The sequence below is a fragment of the Cololabis saira genome, chromosome 19 (genome assembly GCF_033807715.1).
Source record: "Cololabis saira isolate AMF1-May2022 chromosome 19, fColSai1.1, whole genome shotgun sequence".
Classification (NCBI taxonomy): domain Eukaryota; kingdom Metazoa; phylum Chordata; class Actinopteri; order Beloniformes; family Belonidae; genus Cololabis; species Cololabis saira.
Window position 1 is genome coordinate 8,973,477 of NC_084605.1, and position 13,569 is coordinate 8,987,045.

The 13,569-nt window shown below is 41.7% G+C and overlaps 1 protein-coding gene across 4 annotated transcripts; it reads right to left on the reverse strand.

Moving 5' to 3' along the window:
* Nucleotides 1-1,373: 1,373 nt before the first annotated feature.
* LOC133419430 (cytolytic toxin-alpha-like) lies at nucleotides 1,374-10,994 on the reverse strand. 4 transcript variants are annotated; one of them, XM_061708611.1, is made up of 5 exons: nucleotides 10,850-10,994; nucleotides 8,189-8,406; nucleotides 5,532-5,631; nucleotides 2,903-4,360; nucleotides 1,374-2,812 (listed from the first exon to the last, which is right to left on the reverse strand). In XM_061708611.1, exons 3-5 carry the CDS (start codon nucleotides 5,620-5,622, stop codon nucleotides 2,403-2,405), a joined length of 1,959 nt encoding a protein of 652 aa, XP_061564595.1. In that variant the 5' UTR covers nucleotides 5,623-5,631; nucleotides 8,189-8,406; nucleotides 10,850-10,994; the 3' UTR covers nucleotides 1,374-2,402. The 4 variants fall into 4 exon arrangements, with proteins under 4 accessions (XP_061564595.1, XP_061564594.1, XP_061564596.1 ...); XM_061708610.1 differs by having other exon boundaries at nucleotides 8,189-8,419; XM_061708612.1 differs by lacking the exon at nucleotides 8,189-8,406.
* Nucleotides 10,995-13,569: the final 2,575 nt, after the last annotated feature.

Consider the following 13,569-nt stretch of genomic DNA (forward strand, 5'->3'; position numbering starts at 1 on the left):
TGATTTGTTGCTGATAACTGAGTTTCTGGGACGAACACGACTGCGTCCCTTTACCAATCTAATTCACACCAATTAAAAGATCCTCAGGTCATGTGCTTATCAAATGTTGGAGAGTTTACACTAGATTTTGTTTGACCGGCGCCCCTTACTTCCTTAAGTAAATAAAATAAAATAAAAAACATTTTGGAACCAAATAAATATTTAAACAGCATTTAATTACTATTGACAGCCACCCACAGACTGAAAAAACACCTTTTAATAATTATTTGCATCTTACATGTTTTTTATTTATTTATTTTTTTCATCTCTTGATTGGGGCGGTGCCCCTAGCGCCCTCGACTGACCAGCCGCCACTGCTCTGCACCACTGCAGATGTGCACCAATGTAGTTCTTCCCTCACCGGTGAACCCCTTCCTACAACCATCAGATAACGGGGACTGGTTGGGGTCTACGATCCTGCACACCATTATTGGCACCCCTTCATGTTTTGGGAATATTTTCAGAAGTAAATGGAAATATACCAAATGTATATCAGCAGGATCCTCTAATTGGTCCAAAATAATTTAAGATGATTGTTAATTCAACATCGATATTGTAATTCCAAAGGAAAAAACTGAAAATTAGCATGTGCGTTAATATTAGCACCCCTCCTTCATGTTTGGTTGCATGTTGTCCTGCATGAGCGAGTTCTGAACCAGCACCAGCACTGGCCCAGAACCAGCTCTGGAACCAGTTTGGTGGAAAAGGGGTGTGAAAGCACCTTCTAGCATCCCAGAGTCTGTCTCAACTCCTCTGAAAAGCTTCATATTTCTGCACCCACCACTTCATCCTCTGCTTTGTCCTCTTCATCTTCATCACCACCAGAGTCGTCCTACAAACAACTGGCTATTCTCTCCCCTGCTGCCACTTTGCTGTCACCGATGTCCTTCAGGTTGTGCTAAGCTGTAGTCGACCTGTGTCATCCTACTTATGTCACCCTATGTTCCTGCCTCTTCTGGAAGAACGGATTCACCGCGGCCATCCCTCTGCATTCCCGTCCTGGATACCAAACCTGTCCATCACTTCCTCCTCACCTCAGTTGCCTGCACCAACATGTCCAATGAAGTCTGCACCAATCACCACTCTTTCATCTCTGGGGATGCTCTCCATCATTTCATCTAGTTCGCCACTGAATTTTTCCTTCTCTTTTAAGTCACATCCCAACTGTGGAGCACAAACAATAACATCATTGAACGCCACAGCTCCAGTGTGTCCTACTTCAGTCCTCTTCCCATCCACACATGCTAAAACAGCTTGAACGCTGCTGCTAAGCTTCCACCCGCATGAGGTATTGATCCAGTGAAAAAAAATGGACACGACATTCAATATTCTGTGATACCTGGTCTATTTTATTGTTGAAAAGTATACTTTAAAATCATGGGATACAAGAATAGTGTACAATATTATTGCATAACTAATTAGCCCAACCATGGCCAACGTGTAAAACGTATCATAATTTGCCAGATGAATCATTATTCTGTGCATAGACGGGTTCTGGGTAAAACACTTACGGTAGATTAGCTGTTATAATCGTGTAGCAATAGATATCAAAGCAAATGTTGGAAACCAAGTTTATATGTAGCACATTTCAGCAACAAGGTGATTTAAATAATAAAACCTAAGAACCTACAGTGCAGTGTTATAATGAAGAAAAGGTAGGCTCAAGCTGGAGTTACAGATTAGTGCTGAAATGAACTGTTTAAATCTAAATTCAGATTGTTTAATAATCAAGTCAAAGGCAGCTGGAAACAAGTTTTTAACCTTGATTTAAAGGAAGTCTTCTGGAAGTTTCTTCCGGATCTGTGGAGAATAGAAGCTGAATGCTGGTTCTGGTTCTGGGAACACAGAGCGGACCTGAACAAGAAGAACTGAGAGGTCTGGATGGTTGCTATGGCACCAACGAGATGTCTCTGATGTATTTTGGTCCGAAACCATTCAGTGATTTATAAAGGAACATAAGTATTTTATTTAAGGTCTATTCTCTGAGGTGCAGGGAGCCAGTGTGAAGACCTCAGAACCTGAAGGATGTGGTCCACTTTCTTAGTTCTGGTGAAAACCCGGGCAGTGGAGGCTGACCTCTGTTCTTAAAACATGGAGCCATATATTATACTAGAAGAGACTTAAACCATTTAACTGTGGAGTATCTGTTTGCATCTCCATCTTTCCCTTTATCAGATAAAGAACATATGTACTGTGTTATTTAGCTTTAATGTGTTCAATGTTGCATCTTCTTCCTTGTTGTTCTACAGTATGAATGACGACTGTGGACAGCGAATGTTGATAGTCGCAGGAAGGCTCCCAGAACTCTAATCAGCAGGATTCAGGTCTACATAATCTCCGGGCGTTTTAACCACAAAGGCTGGTTAAACAGGTCCAGGAATCAGGGGCCATTGGAACCAGATACTCAGTTTGTCCCCAGAGATATTGTAGATGGACAAAGCGGAATTGTCAACAAGAAAACCGCTTGGTTTCCAGACAAAACTGAATAATAATGACATTGACAGGAATTTGGATAAAGAATCTGCAATCTTGGGTGAATACTTTCTCACTTCATTTTTAGTCATGTCCAGCCTGGTCCTTAATGAATCACCAAATTCCACCTCCCAGTACTTGCACTCGGTTAACCCCTCTCTGCACAGGAACTGTGGCTCTGTAACCCTCATTGGTTTGTCAGGATACCCCTGTCCGCTTCCATGCGTCACCTTTTTGTTTCCCTCGGAGAGAAAGCGGTACTTGTTTATGATGTCCATGTCGACAGTGAGGTGACAGGTCCCTGGTGGTGAGAACAAAGCAAAATCTGATCAGATATTTTGACAGGAAACCAATATGTATGTACATTGTTTTTAACATGGAGGTAACCTACACCACAGCAAATCTCTTCTATCGACAGTTTGCGAATGATGGATTGTCTCTGGATAGTTTTCAGTGGCCAGTTTGATGTCTTTGTACTGGTAGATGGTCGCCCCGGGGAATTTCTCATTTTCAACAGCAGCTACAAGGCAACGCAGTTTCCTCCTGTCCTGGTTTAGTGCAGCAATGTAACGGAAAGCTTTGGCTTTCTCTCTCATCTCGGTCACAACATCATCGTTGTAGCACCACGGCTTTTCATCGACTCTCCTTTGATTAGGTGAGTCCGTGTTTATGGACGGTGCATCGCGGTGCGGATCAGGACCCTCCAGAGAGGTGAATACAAAGCACAGAGTGTGATTGACATCTGCATCGAGGACTTCTCTGTCCAACTCTGACCGACTGGAAACAACCTTTATTCCCTCCATGATCTCAACACACGACCTGATGACGTTGACTTCTCTCTCCTTCCTGTCCAGCCATTTGCTGAGTTCTTCGTGGCTGAACGGCAACTTGTCTTGGTCCTCAAAAAGCTGATTGAGTGAGCTCTCATCTTCTGCACCTTCACGGATGGAGGGAAGCTTCTCCTTCACAATCTTTTGTATATTAGACCTGTAACGACTACACGAGTTTTGTAAACCTCTGAATGCTTCTCCAAATTGAGGAAACATCTCTGCCACTTCGTCAGCCAGACAGTCGTTGCATCTCGTCTCCATCTGCCTGAGTCTTTCCAGGGCGTCGTGGACGTTCTTCACGAGTCCATCACTGACCTCACTCTTCACCCCAGAAACGCTGGGGTTCAGTTTCTTCAGCGGCATCAGCCAGACCTTCATTGGAACGCTGTTTTCTCCCTTCTCCCCCAGCAGCTTCGGCAGCTCTACATAGGTCTTCACTGCAGCTTCAAATGTTGAAGGGTTGCTTTTCAGAATAAAGTCTCCGTGAAATTTACAGGAGAACTTGTCGGTCATGGCTTTTTCTTGATCCGTCAGACTGATTTCAACTCTTCCATCAACATTAAACGAAGGGATCTTCTTTATTACCGCATGCATGTTGCCTCGGACGTTCTGCACACTTCTGGAGTCCAACTTCTCACTGTCAAAGACAAAGAAGGCATTTGCCCCATAAAGGATGCCGACGACAACATGTGTGGCAGACAACTGCTTAACTTCACCAATCTGACGTTCATTCAGGTTCCCCATATTAGTCAGGACCAGCTGTTTGAAGTGGGTGGTTGCTTTATACTGAAATGTCACTCTGCTCTGTTTGGCAAACTTTTTCTGGTCATTCAGATACTTTGCAGACCCTCCAACCTTTACCATCCCACATAGGAAACTAGCTTCCAGGGAGGCGTCGATATCCAGCAGAGAAGACTTGGATTCAGTGGAGTCGGATGCAGAAACTTCAAACGCACTGCTGTGCTGGAAGATCTCGTCTGTGTGCTCCCGGATGGTTTTAAGATCCCACAGTGTGAAACCTGGAAAAAAAAGAAGTGTTTGGTGATAACCCAGAAAATGGTTGCATAAACTTACCTTATGACCTGCAGTCCCCCACTCTGAGCCAGACTTGATCCAGGTTTTTCTAGCCACTGCTTGGCTTTAAGGCAGGGGTCTCCAACCCTGGTCCTCGAGGGCCGGTGTCCTGCATGTTTTAGATGTTTCCCTGCTTTAACACACCTGATTCTAATTAATCATCGTCATCAGCTTGTCATCCAGGGCTGCACAATTCTGTTAATGACACAGTCACTTGTATCATGGTGCAATGAAGCAGGGAAACATCTAAAACCTGCAGGGACACCGGCCCTCGAGGACCAGGATTGGTGACCCCTGCTTTAAGGTTTTTATCCCACCAGGGGAGTTTTTACCTGCCATTGTCAATGTAATAATTGCTCATAATTGAGGATATTGGTTAGGCCCTTTTAGGTGTTTTCCAAATCCAACCATGATATGCACCTGAATCCCTCTCGTGATGCCTGAGTCAACCCCCCCGGCCCTCCCCCAAAGGGACATGTCTATACGTCTTACTGCGTGTCGGAGTGACATCAAACTGTTCTTTTCTTCCTTTCCGAACATCAGTATTTTGTTTGTTGATTTCAGCTCGGGGTACAACACCATCAGCCCTGAAATCTTCCACCGAAAGCTCACCCAACTCACTGTGCTCACCTCCACCTGTCAGTTATCTGCAGCTGACAGCTGACAGGAGGCAGCAGGTGAGGTTAGGGGGAGGGCACCTCCAGCACTCAGACCATCAGCGCTGGCATCCCCCAGGGATGTGCCCTGGCCCCACTGCTCTTTTCCCTCTACACCAATGACTGCCCTTCCTTCTATAAAACTCCTAAAGTATGCAGATGGCATCATGGCCATTGGACTGATTTGGGATGGAATGTGCATACAGGCAGGAAGTGGAACAGGTGGTCCAGCGGTGCAGTCAGAACCACCTGAAGGTGAACCCACTCAAGACTGTGGAGATGATGGTGGGCTTCAGGAGGAAACCCCCACCACTGACCCCTCACCATCCTTAACAACACAGTGTCTACTGTGGACCCCTTGAGGTTTCTGGGATCCAGAATTTCCCGGGATCTGAAGTAGACTTCCCACCTTTGGTCTCTGTGCAACTTAACATTTGAGTCTTACGGATAGAACAATTACCTGGAATCAGTTCATCTCTGCGAGCATCATAAAGCATCCCAAGGGTGAAGCTTCGACCCAAAGCCGCCATTGACATGTTATTCAAAGCCATGTCTCCAACCTGCAGAGAGACGTCAAGCAACTGATCAGAACATAAACTAACTTAGCAGGAAACATTTGATCTAAACTTTTGTTTCCGGTTTATTTGTACGGCACCTTTCATGAACATGACAATTCAAGTACTTATAATATAGGCATATAAAATATTAAAAAGTACATTAAACAGTAAGAGTTTGAAAGCAGTTTGAAAATTAAGGAGAGACAGATGTTATTTGTTAACATTTCATATTTCAGTATTGGGCCAAAGTCCTGTGGCCCAACACATGGAAAGACTTGATTTCAATTCTGAGGTCTAGTTCTGAGACCAGCCTTGATTTCTTACAGCTGACCGCATGGTGCGAGACAAAGGAACCTCCATAATGGCTCAAAGCAGGCTTTGCATTTACTGCCCTTCGATGATAAGGAATAGCCCCCTCATAGGGCATTGACCCCAAATCGCAGGAGGGGCCGCAGTCAATCTGTGGCAGCCTGGGCTCGGCTGTAAAGAACAGGCTCCCCCCTTTCCCTTGCTCTCTTTCTCCCAAACACTTCTTTTCGTCCGCCATTTTGAATCACGCGAGACTCAGTCACCACGTCACTTGGTCAGGCATCCATCTTTCTTTTCATGTGTATGAACAGCCAGGATTTATCCCAAGTGTTGTTTCATTATCTTTTAACACTTGTGTACATTCTGATTTAATTTGAATGAGAGAAGTTGTTTGTGTTTATTTTATACATATTTGTCATAACTGCTGGTTGCAAAGGTCTGTGCTCGGACCATCACTGTTCCATCACTGTTATTCTGTAACGCCACGCCTGGCAACAGGCTGGCACGTAAGTAATAACAGTTATCTTGGGACTGATTTTGCTGTTTATTTATTATTTTCCTGATAAGTCAGGTGGTGTCCCGTTTTGATTGGTTCATTTTGATAAGTAATCTTCTTTATTAATTATTAATAACTCTTTGATAACTGAACCAGCACCCCCTTTGTGGCACAACATCAGTATGGACATGATAAAAGGATAAAAACATGATTACTGTTTAAGTTATCCTGGTGGTCAAGAGAGAGGTCAAGCACTCAAGGCAGACCCATCAACACTACAGGCAGACAATGGCCTGGGTGCCTAACGCTGACGGTGCAAGGCTTATAATCGGGCAGCTGCGGGGGTTTTCCTCGTTACTGAAGAGCCAGTGATGGTATCGAGAGTAAGAATGCTGAAATGCATGTTTACAGCTGCAAAAGTATTCACCCGGTGAAATAGCTCGTCTGTAACCAGAAGTCACAAAGATGTGCGCGTGGTCTATTGTATGGAATGTTTCACGATAAATACTGACCAGAATCTTTGGATAGTGAAAACGTGTATACAAACTCATGCTGCTTTTAGTCTCTGATATTTTACAGTATTCCGATCTGAAGCATCAGGGAAAGTCCAAGTCGGCCTGAATTTTGTTAAGTTTTGTTCTTCCTTCTTAGTTGATGTTTTTTATCGGTTTTCTGTTATGTCCTGTTATCTGTCCCTTCCACTCACTGAAGTTCACGGCTGGCCATACCCACATATGAAACCACGCCCCTTGATTTAAATATAAGAACAAAAAAGAGTCATGAAAATAAATAAGTGTTATGAAGTCATACGTAAACGCGGCATTACAAAAAATAGTCATAAAATAAATGAATATAGCATTATGAAATAATTTGTCATGAAATAAAAAGTAAATTTTAAAAATGCTGTAAAAATAATTAAGATTTTACTAATTGATTTTGTATTTATTTCATTGTCATATTTATTTATTTAATGGAATATTTAATAATTTAAGTATTCATTTCATTTTGAATGAAACAGCGTTCCACAGTTTCAAAGCAACTGAGAGCGTCAGCAGCCCCAATGCATTCTGGGAGTCTGTCCCACAGGTGAGGAGCTCGACTCTCCCTATTTTCAGCTCTGATCCAGTAAAAGACTAGAAAAAGTGTGTGCATCCCTTTTTTCCCATTTAAACCATTATTGTGCAGTAATAAAAACACAATAAGGCAAATAACTGCCAGATTTTAAAAGTTGAGGTTTTCCACTTGAAGCCTATTTTTTGACAATTTTCCAGCCGTAAGTAAAATAAATGCAGGGTGTCTGAATACAATAATGCTATGATGGTAATAAGAAGGTTAATCTTTCACATGGCGCCAGATGCCAGCAAAGATCCTGAAGGTTGTCCTTCCCGTGGGACTCCAACCCATATCCTTTTGTTTCTCATCAAACCAACTAAAGAATCTAGTTTCTCTTCTTTTCCTTTTCTTCCTCATCAAACCAACTAAACAATCTGTTTTTTTCTTCATCTCATGAGCAAATGTGGTTTCTGTCTCCACGCCCTCACACATCGAGAGCGCGCAAAGGCGCAACGGAGAGCACTCCATCAGCGAGGGTAAAAGTGGACATCCCTGCTGTCTTTGGACTTTTTTGAAGTAATTGTTCAGCTGTCGTGTTGAATTATGTCGGTAAAAGAAGCTTGCGACCCATTTAAGTATTTGTGTGGGTTTGTGTCCTCTCCACTTCCTCTCATATCCGCTGTGTGAAAGTGCACAACTCACCCTCGATAACTGTGCTGAGACAGTTGGACCTCTGATCACTGGACCGGTAGAATGATAATAGTGTTGGTTCTGAGGTGTACGGCCCGGTTGAAGAGTGGCCGGTTGGAGAGTTACCCAGTCGTCTCTTCCCGCTGCTCCTCTGCAGAGCGCCTCCGGTCAATAAGTGAGAAAGTACTGGTCCAATCTAAGATGACGTGGTCGCACTTATCTTGGCGAGACTGAGATAAGAGACTGAGATAAGAGACTGAGATAAGACTTCTGACACAAAGGTCGGGTATAAAGCTGCTTGCCAGAACGCCCAGACCCAAAACAACAGCTAGAAGAACCTTTAATGAACATGATAGTTACACCTCCACCAGACAAGACTGTCTCCCTATAAACAACTCATCAAATTCAAGGATTCAGTTTCCAGGGGTTCCTCATAGACTTGTAGTTCTTGAGACCGGTATTTTTTGTGGTCTTGTCTCGGACTCGGATAATTGAGATGGCGTTGCACACCAAGGTGACAGAATCTGGTGATCAGCAGTTCTTCAGTGTAATCTGGCTACTAGTGGTAAATAATACAAGTTCAAGTTGATAGTCATGATGACATAATTAGCATTAATTGAACTAATAGAAGAAATCACCAACGCCACAGACAAAAAGAAATTTGTGGTTGGGGTATTCATTGATTTAAAGAAAGCATTCGACACAATAAATCACGAAATTTTAATTAAAGAACTAGATCAATATGGAATCAGAGGTATTGCAATAAAGTGGTTCAGCAGTTACCTAAACAACAGGAGGCAGTTCGTGAAGATGGGTGGCAGCCAGTCTAGATGGTTGGACATTGTTTGCGGTGTACCACAAGGATCAGTACTAGGACCAAAACTATTCATCATATACATCAACGACATTTGCAAAATATCAAAATTACTCAAATCCATCTTATTTGCTGATGACACCAACTTTTTTGCATCTGGTGAGAATCTACAACAACTTTTGGGAATGGTCACATCTGAATTCAGTAAAATAAAACATTATATATATATATATATATATATATATATATATATATATATATATATATATATATATATATATATATATATATATAGCATTCATTTTCAGTAGGTTGGATATTGCAATGGCAATACTAAAGTTTAATCTAATCTAATCTAGGCAGGTTTGGACTTGCGTACTGTCAGCATGTGAACTGGGTGTGACAGAGTGAGAGGATATTGCTGTTAAAGGGGACCTATTATGGCATTTAATGTATATTTTAAACAAGCCTTGAATGTATTAAAAACAATCAAAAGCTTGTTTTTTCTACATAAATCAGAAATTCAGCTTCTGGGCCATAATAGCTCGTCTGTAACCAGAAGTCACAAAGATGTGCGCGTGGTCTATTGTATGGAATGTTTCACGATAAATACTGACCAGAATCTTTGGATAGTGAAAACGTGTATACAAACTCATGCTGCTTTTAGTCTCTGATATTTTACAGTATTCCGATCTGAAGCATCAGGGAAAGTCCAAGTCGGCCTGAATTTTGTTAAGTTTTGTTCTTCCTTCTTAGTTGATGTTTTTTATCGTTTTTCTGTTATGTCCTGTTATCTGTCCCTTCCACTCACTGAAGTTCACGGCTGGCCATACCCACATATGAAACCACGCCCCTTGATTTAAATATAAGAACAAAAAAGAGTCATGAAAATAAATAAGTGTCATGAAGTCATACGTAAACGCGGCATTACAAAAAATAGTCATAAAATAAATGAATATAGCATTATGAAATAATTTGTCATGAAATAAAAAGTAAATTTTAAAAATGCTGTAAAAATGATTAAGATTTTACTAATTGATTTTGTATTTATTTCATTGTCATATTTATTTATTTAATGGAATATTTAATCATTTAAGTATTCATTTCATTTTGAATGAAACAGCGTTCCACAGTTTCAAAGCAACTGAGAGCGTCAGCAGCCCCAATGCATTCTGGGAGTCTGTCCCACAGGTGAGGAGCTCGACTCTCCCTATTTTCAGCTCTGATCCAGTAAAAGACTAGAAAAAGTGTGTGCATCCCTCTTTTCCCATTTAAACCATTATTGTGCAGTAATAAAAACACATAAGGCAAATAACTGCCAGATTTTAAAAGTTGAGGTTTTCCACTTGAAGCCTTTTTTTTGACAATTTTCCAGCCGTAAGTAAAATAAATGCAGGGTGTCTGAATACAATAATGCTATGATGGTAATAAGAAGGTTAATCTTTCACATGGCGCCAGATGCCAGCAGAGATCCTGAAGGTTGTCCTTCCCGTGGGACTCCAACCCATATCCTTTTGTTTCTCATCAAACCAACTAAAGAATCTAGTTTCTCTTCTTTTCCTTTTCTTCCTCATCAAACCAACTAAACAATCTGTTTTTTTCTTCATCTCATGAGCAAATGTTGTTTCTGTCTCCACGCCCTCACACATCGAGAGCGCGCAAAGGCGCAACGGAGAGCACTCCATCAGCGAGGGTAAAAGTGGACATCCCTGCTGTCTTTGGACTTTTTTGAAGTAATTGTTCAGCTGTCGTGTTGAATTCTGCCGGTAAAAGAAGTTTGCGACCCATTTAAGTATTTGTGTGGGTTTGTGTCCTCTCCACTTCCTCTCATATCCGCTGTGTGAAAGTGCGCAACTCACCCTCGATAACTGTGCTGAGACAGTTGGACCTCTGATCTCTGGACCGGCAGAATGATAATAGTGTTGGTTCTGAGGTGTACGGCCCGGTTGCAGAGTGGCCCGGTTGGAGAGTGACCCGGTTGTCTCTTCCCGCTGCTTCTCCGCAGAGCGCCTCCGGTCAATAAGTGAGGAAGTACCGGTCCAATCAAAGATGACGTTGTTGCTCTTATCTCGGCTAGACTGAGATGAGAGACTGAGATAAGACTTCGGACACAAAGGGCGGGTATAAAGCAGCTGCTTGCCGGAACTCCCAGACCAAGAACAACAACTAGAAGAACCTTTAATGAGCATGATAGTTGCACCTCCACCAGACAGGACTGTCTCGCTATAAACAACTCATCAAATTCAAGGATTCAGTTTCCAGGGGTTCCTCATAGACTTGTAGTTCTCGAGACCGGTCTTTTTTGTGGTCTTGTCTCGGACTCGGATAATTGAGATGCCGTTGGACACCAAGGTGATAGAATATGGTGATCACTAGTTCTTCAGTGTAATCTGGCTACTATATTGGTAAATAATGCAAGTTCAAGTTGATAATTGTATCTTTAATAATCACAATCCATGTGCATCAACAGTGTAATTTCTGTCATCTTCTCCAGTTACCTCCAACAAACCAGCAGAAGCTTGTTTGTTGGAGTACCTAGAGTACCTAGAAAAGCGTTAAACTTAAAACTTGTGTATTATTATTATTAGCAGGCAGAAATTACTCCTAAAACGATCTCTGCTCCCTCAGATTATTGTTAAACTCTAATTTTTTTGTAAACATTGTCTTCTTTTATCAGCGTTATTAAAAACGATTTGTGTGGCTGATTAATTAATTCAAAGATTTCAGGAGGTTTGGAGACGTTTAAGTGATTCCACGTCAGTATAAAGGCCTTGCAGTGACGGGTTTCCGCCAGCAGGGGGCGTGATGCACCAACAGTTGGAGAAGCGTTTGCTCTGGTCTGCTCCAAGTTCATATTTCTAGTTTAAAATCATACACCCATGAAGCTTGACATGTTTACTTTATATTTATGGAATATATCCTCACTATATTTGAAAATTATATATATATAATTATTTTAATTGAATTGAATAGAGGGTGAATTGTCTTCAACAACTGGGAAGAGAAGTCCGACTGCTTTTATTTGAGCCTGTTTACAATGAAAAATAAAATAATTAAATGATTACAAACATTTTATGGTATTTGTGAAGTTAAGCTGGAAAAAATGAAAAAAATCTATCACTATTGTGGAAGAAACGCTACTGTTAATAAGGACTGTATGTGATATTTCAACGAATTGGTGCTTACGGTCCAGATGTTAGATGCTAGATTTGATCTTCTGACTGAGCTGAAACATGAAATGACGTATTAATCAATGCAACCCAGCATAAATCCTTCAGAGAAAAAAAGGGAAACGTCAAGGACGCCGACCTTTATGAGGCTCGGAGAAAGAATCAGATTTGGAGGCTTTGCGGGGACGGCAGTCAACTTTAAAGCCACTCTGTGAAACAATACCATCTCTGACCACATGGGGGCATAAAGCTCTGGTGCGTCTACAAACACGTCACTGACAATACTGATGAGTTGGAAAACTCTGACACATCTTCTAATACCACGTTTTTCCACTGGAGGCACACTTTTCTGGCGTGTTTCTGGCCAAAATGTGACCTTTCTGTTGAAACGCTGCCCCCATGTGGTCAGAATTGGTATTTACTACATAGAGTGGCTTTAAATAAAATAAGAGAGGATCCTTATCTTTATCTTTTTATCAGATATTATGTTCCCACAAAGCACAAGATTAGTGAAAGAAAAGGGAAGGAGTCAACACTGCACAACATCAAAGACAGAAGTGAGATAAGGACCATAAAAGTTTGGGAAATTAATGAGTGTGTCCAAACATTTGACTAGGAGAGATTACAACATTCACGATTAAAATCCCTGACTAGTATTGACATCTATTATAAAAGAATATATCTGATATCAAACATCTAATATTCATGAATTAAAACACTGTTATAGAACCAGTGATCTCCAGAAGTCTTTATTTGTAACGGGGAGGTCCGCTCCTGCACGTCACGCTGAAACATTTATCACAATTTCAGTGTTTATTCAATTATGGAAGAATATTTTCACCCCATAAGAGAAAACAAATCCCTGATTTTATCTTTAAACGATGTTCATATCTAAGTTTTACCAACATCAGAGAGAGGAGTTTATATCAGATCAAAGGGCGTGCTGTAAAATCACCATTTCTTCATATCAGATACGTTTAATTAAATCAGAAATCTGATGGGAATGACGGCGTTGGTGGTTCTGTGAATGTGGATGTGTACCGATGAAGAGGAGGAAGAAGGCCATCCATCTGCTTTAATAACTAGCTCTTGTGTTGATCTGTACTGGCTTTATGGATGGTGACGGACAGGAACGAAACCGCAGCAGCACCAGGGGCAGATCCTGCGCTGGATGGGCCACTGTGGGCCAGATGTTGGTGCACATCAGGACTTCCTCACCGCTGCAACACGAGTCACAGCTGATTCCCATCGTTGATGCTCATCTTAGAACCTGGCCGTCTTTAAAACCCGGACACTTAAACCAAGCATTGCTGGAGGGTAAACCAGCATACGGTCAGAACTACGATGCGTTTCTCCCTAGATGTCACGTTTACATGTTGTCTTTTGTGATTAAACTTTAATTTCTAAAA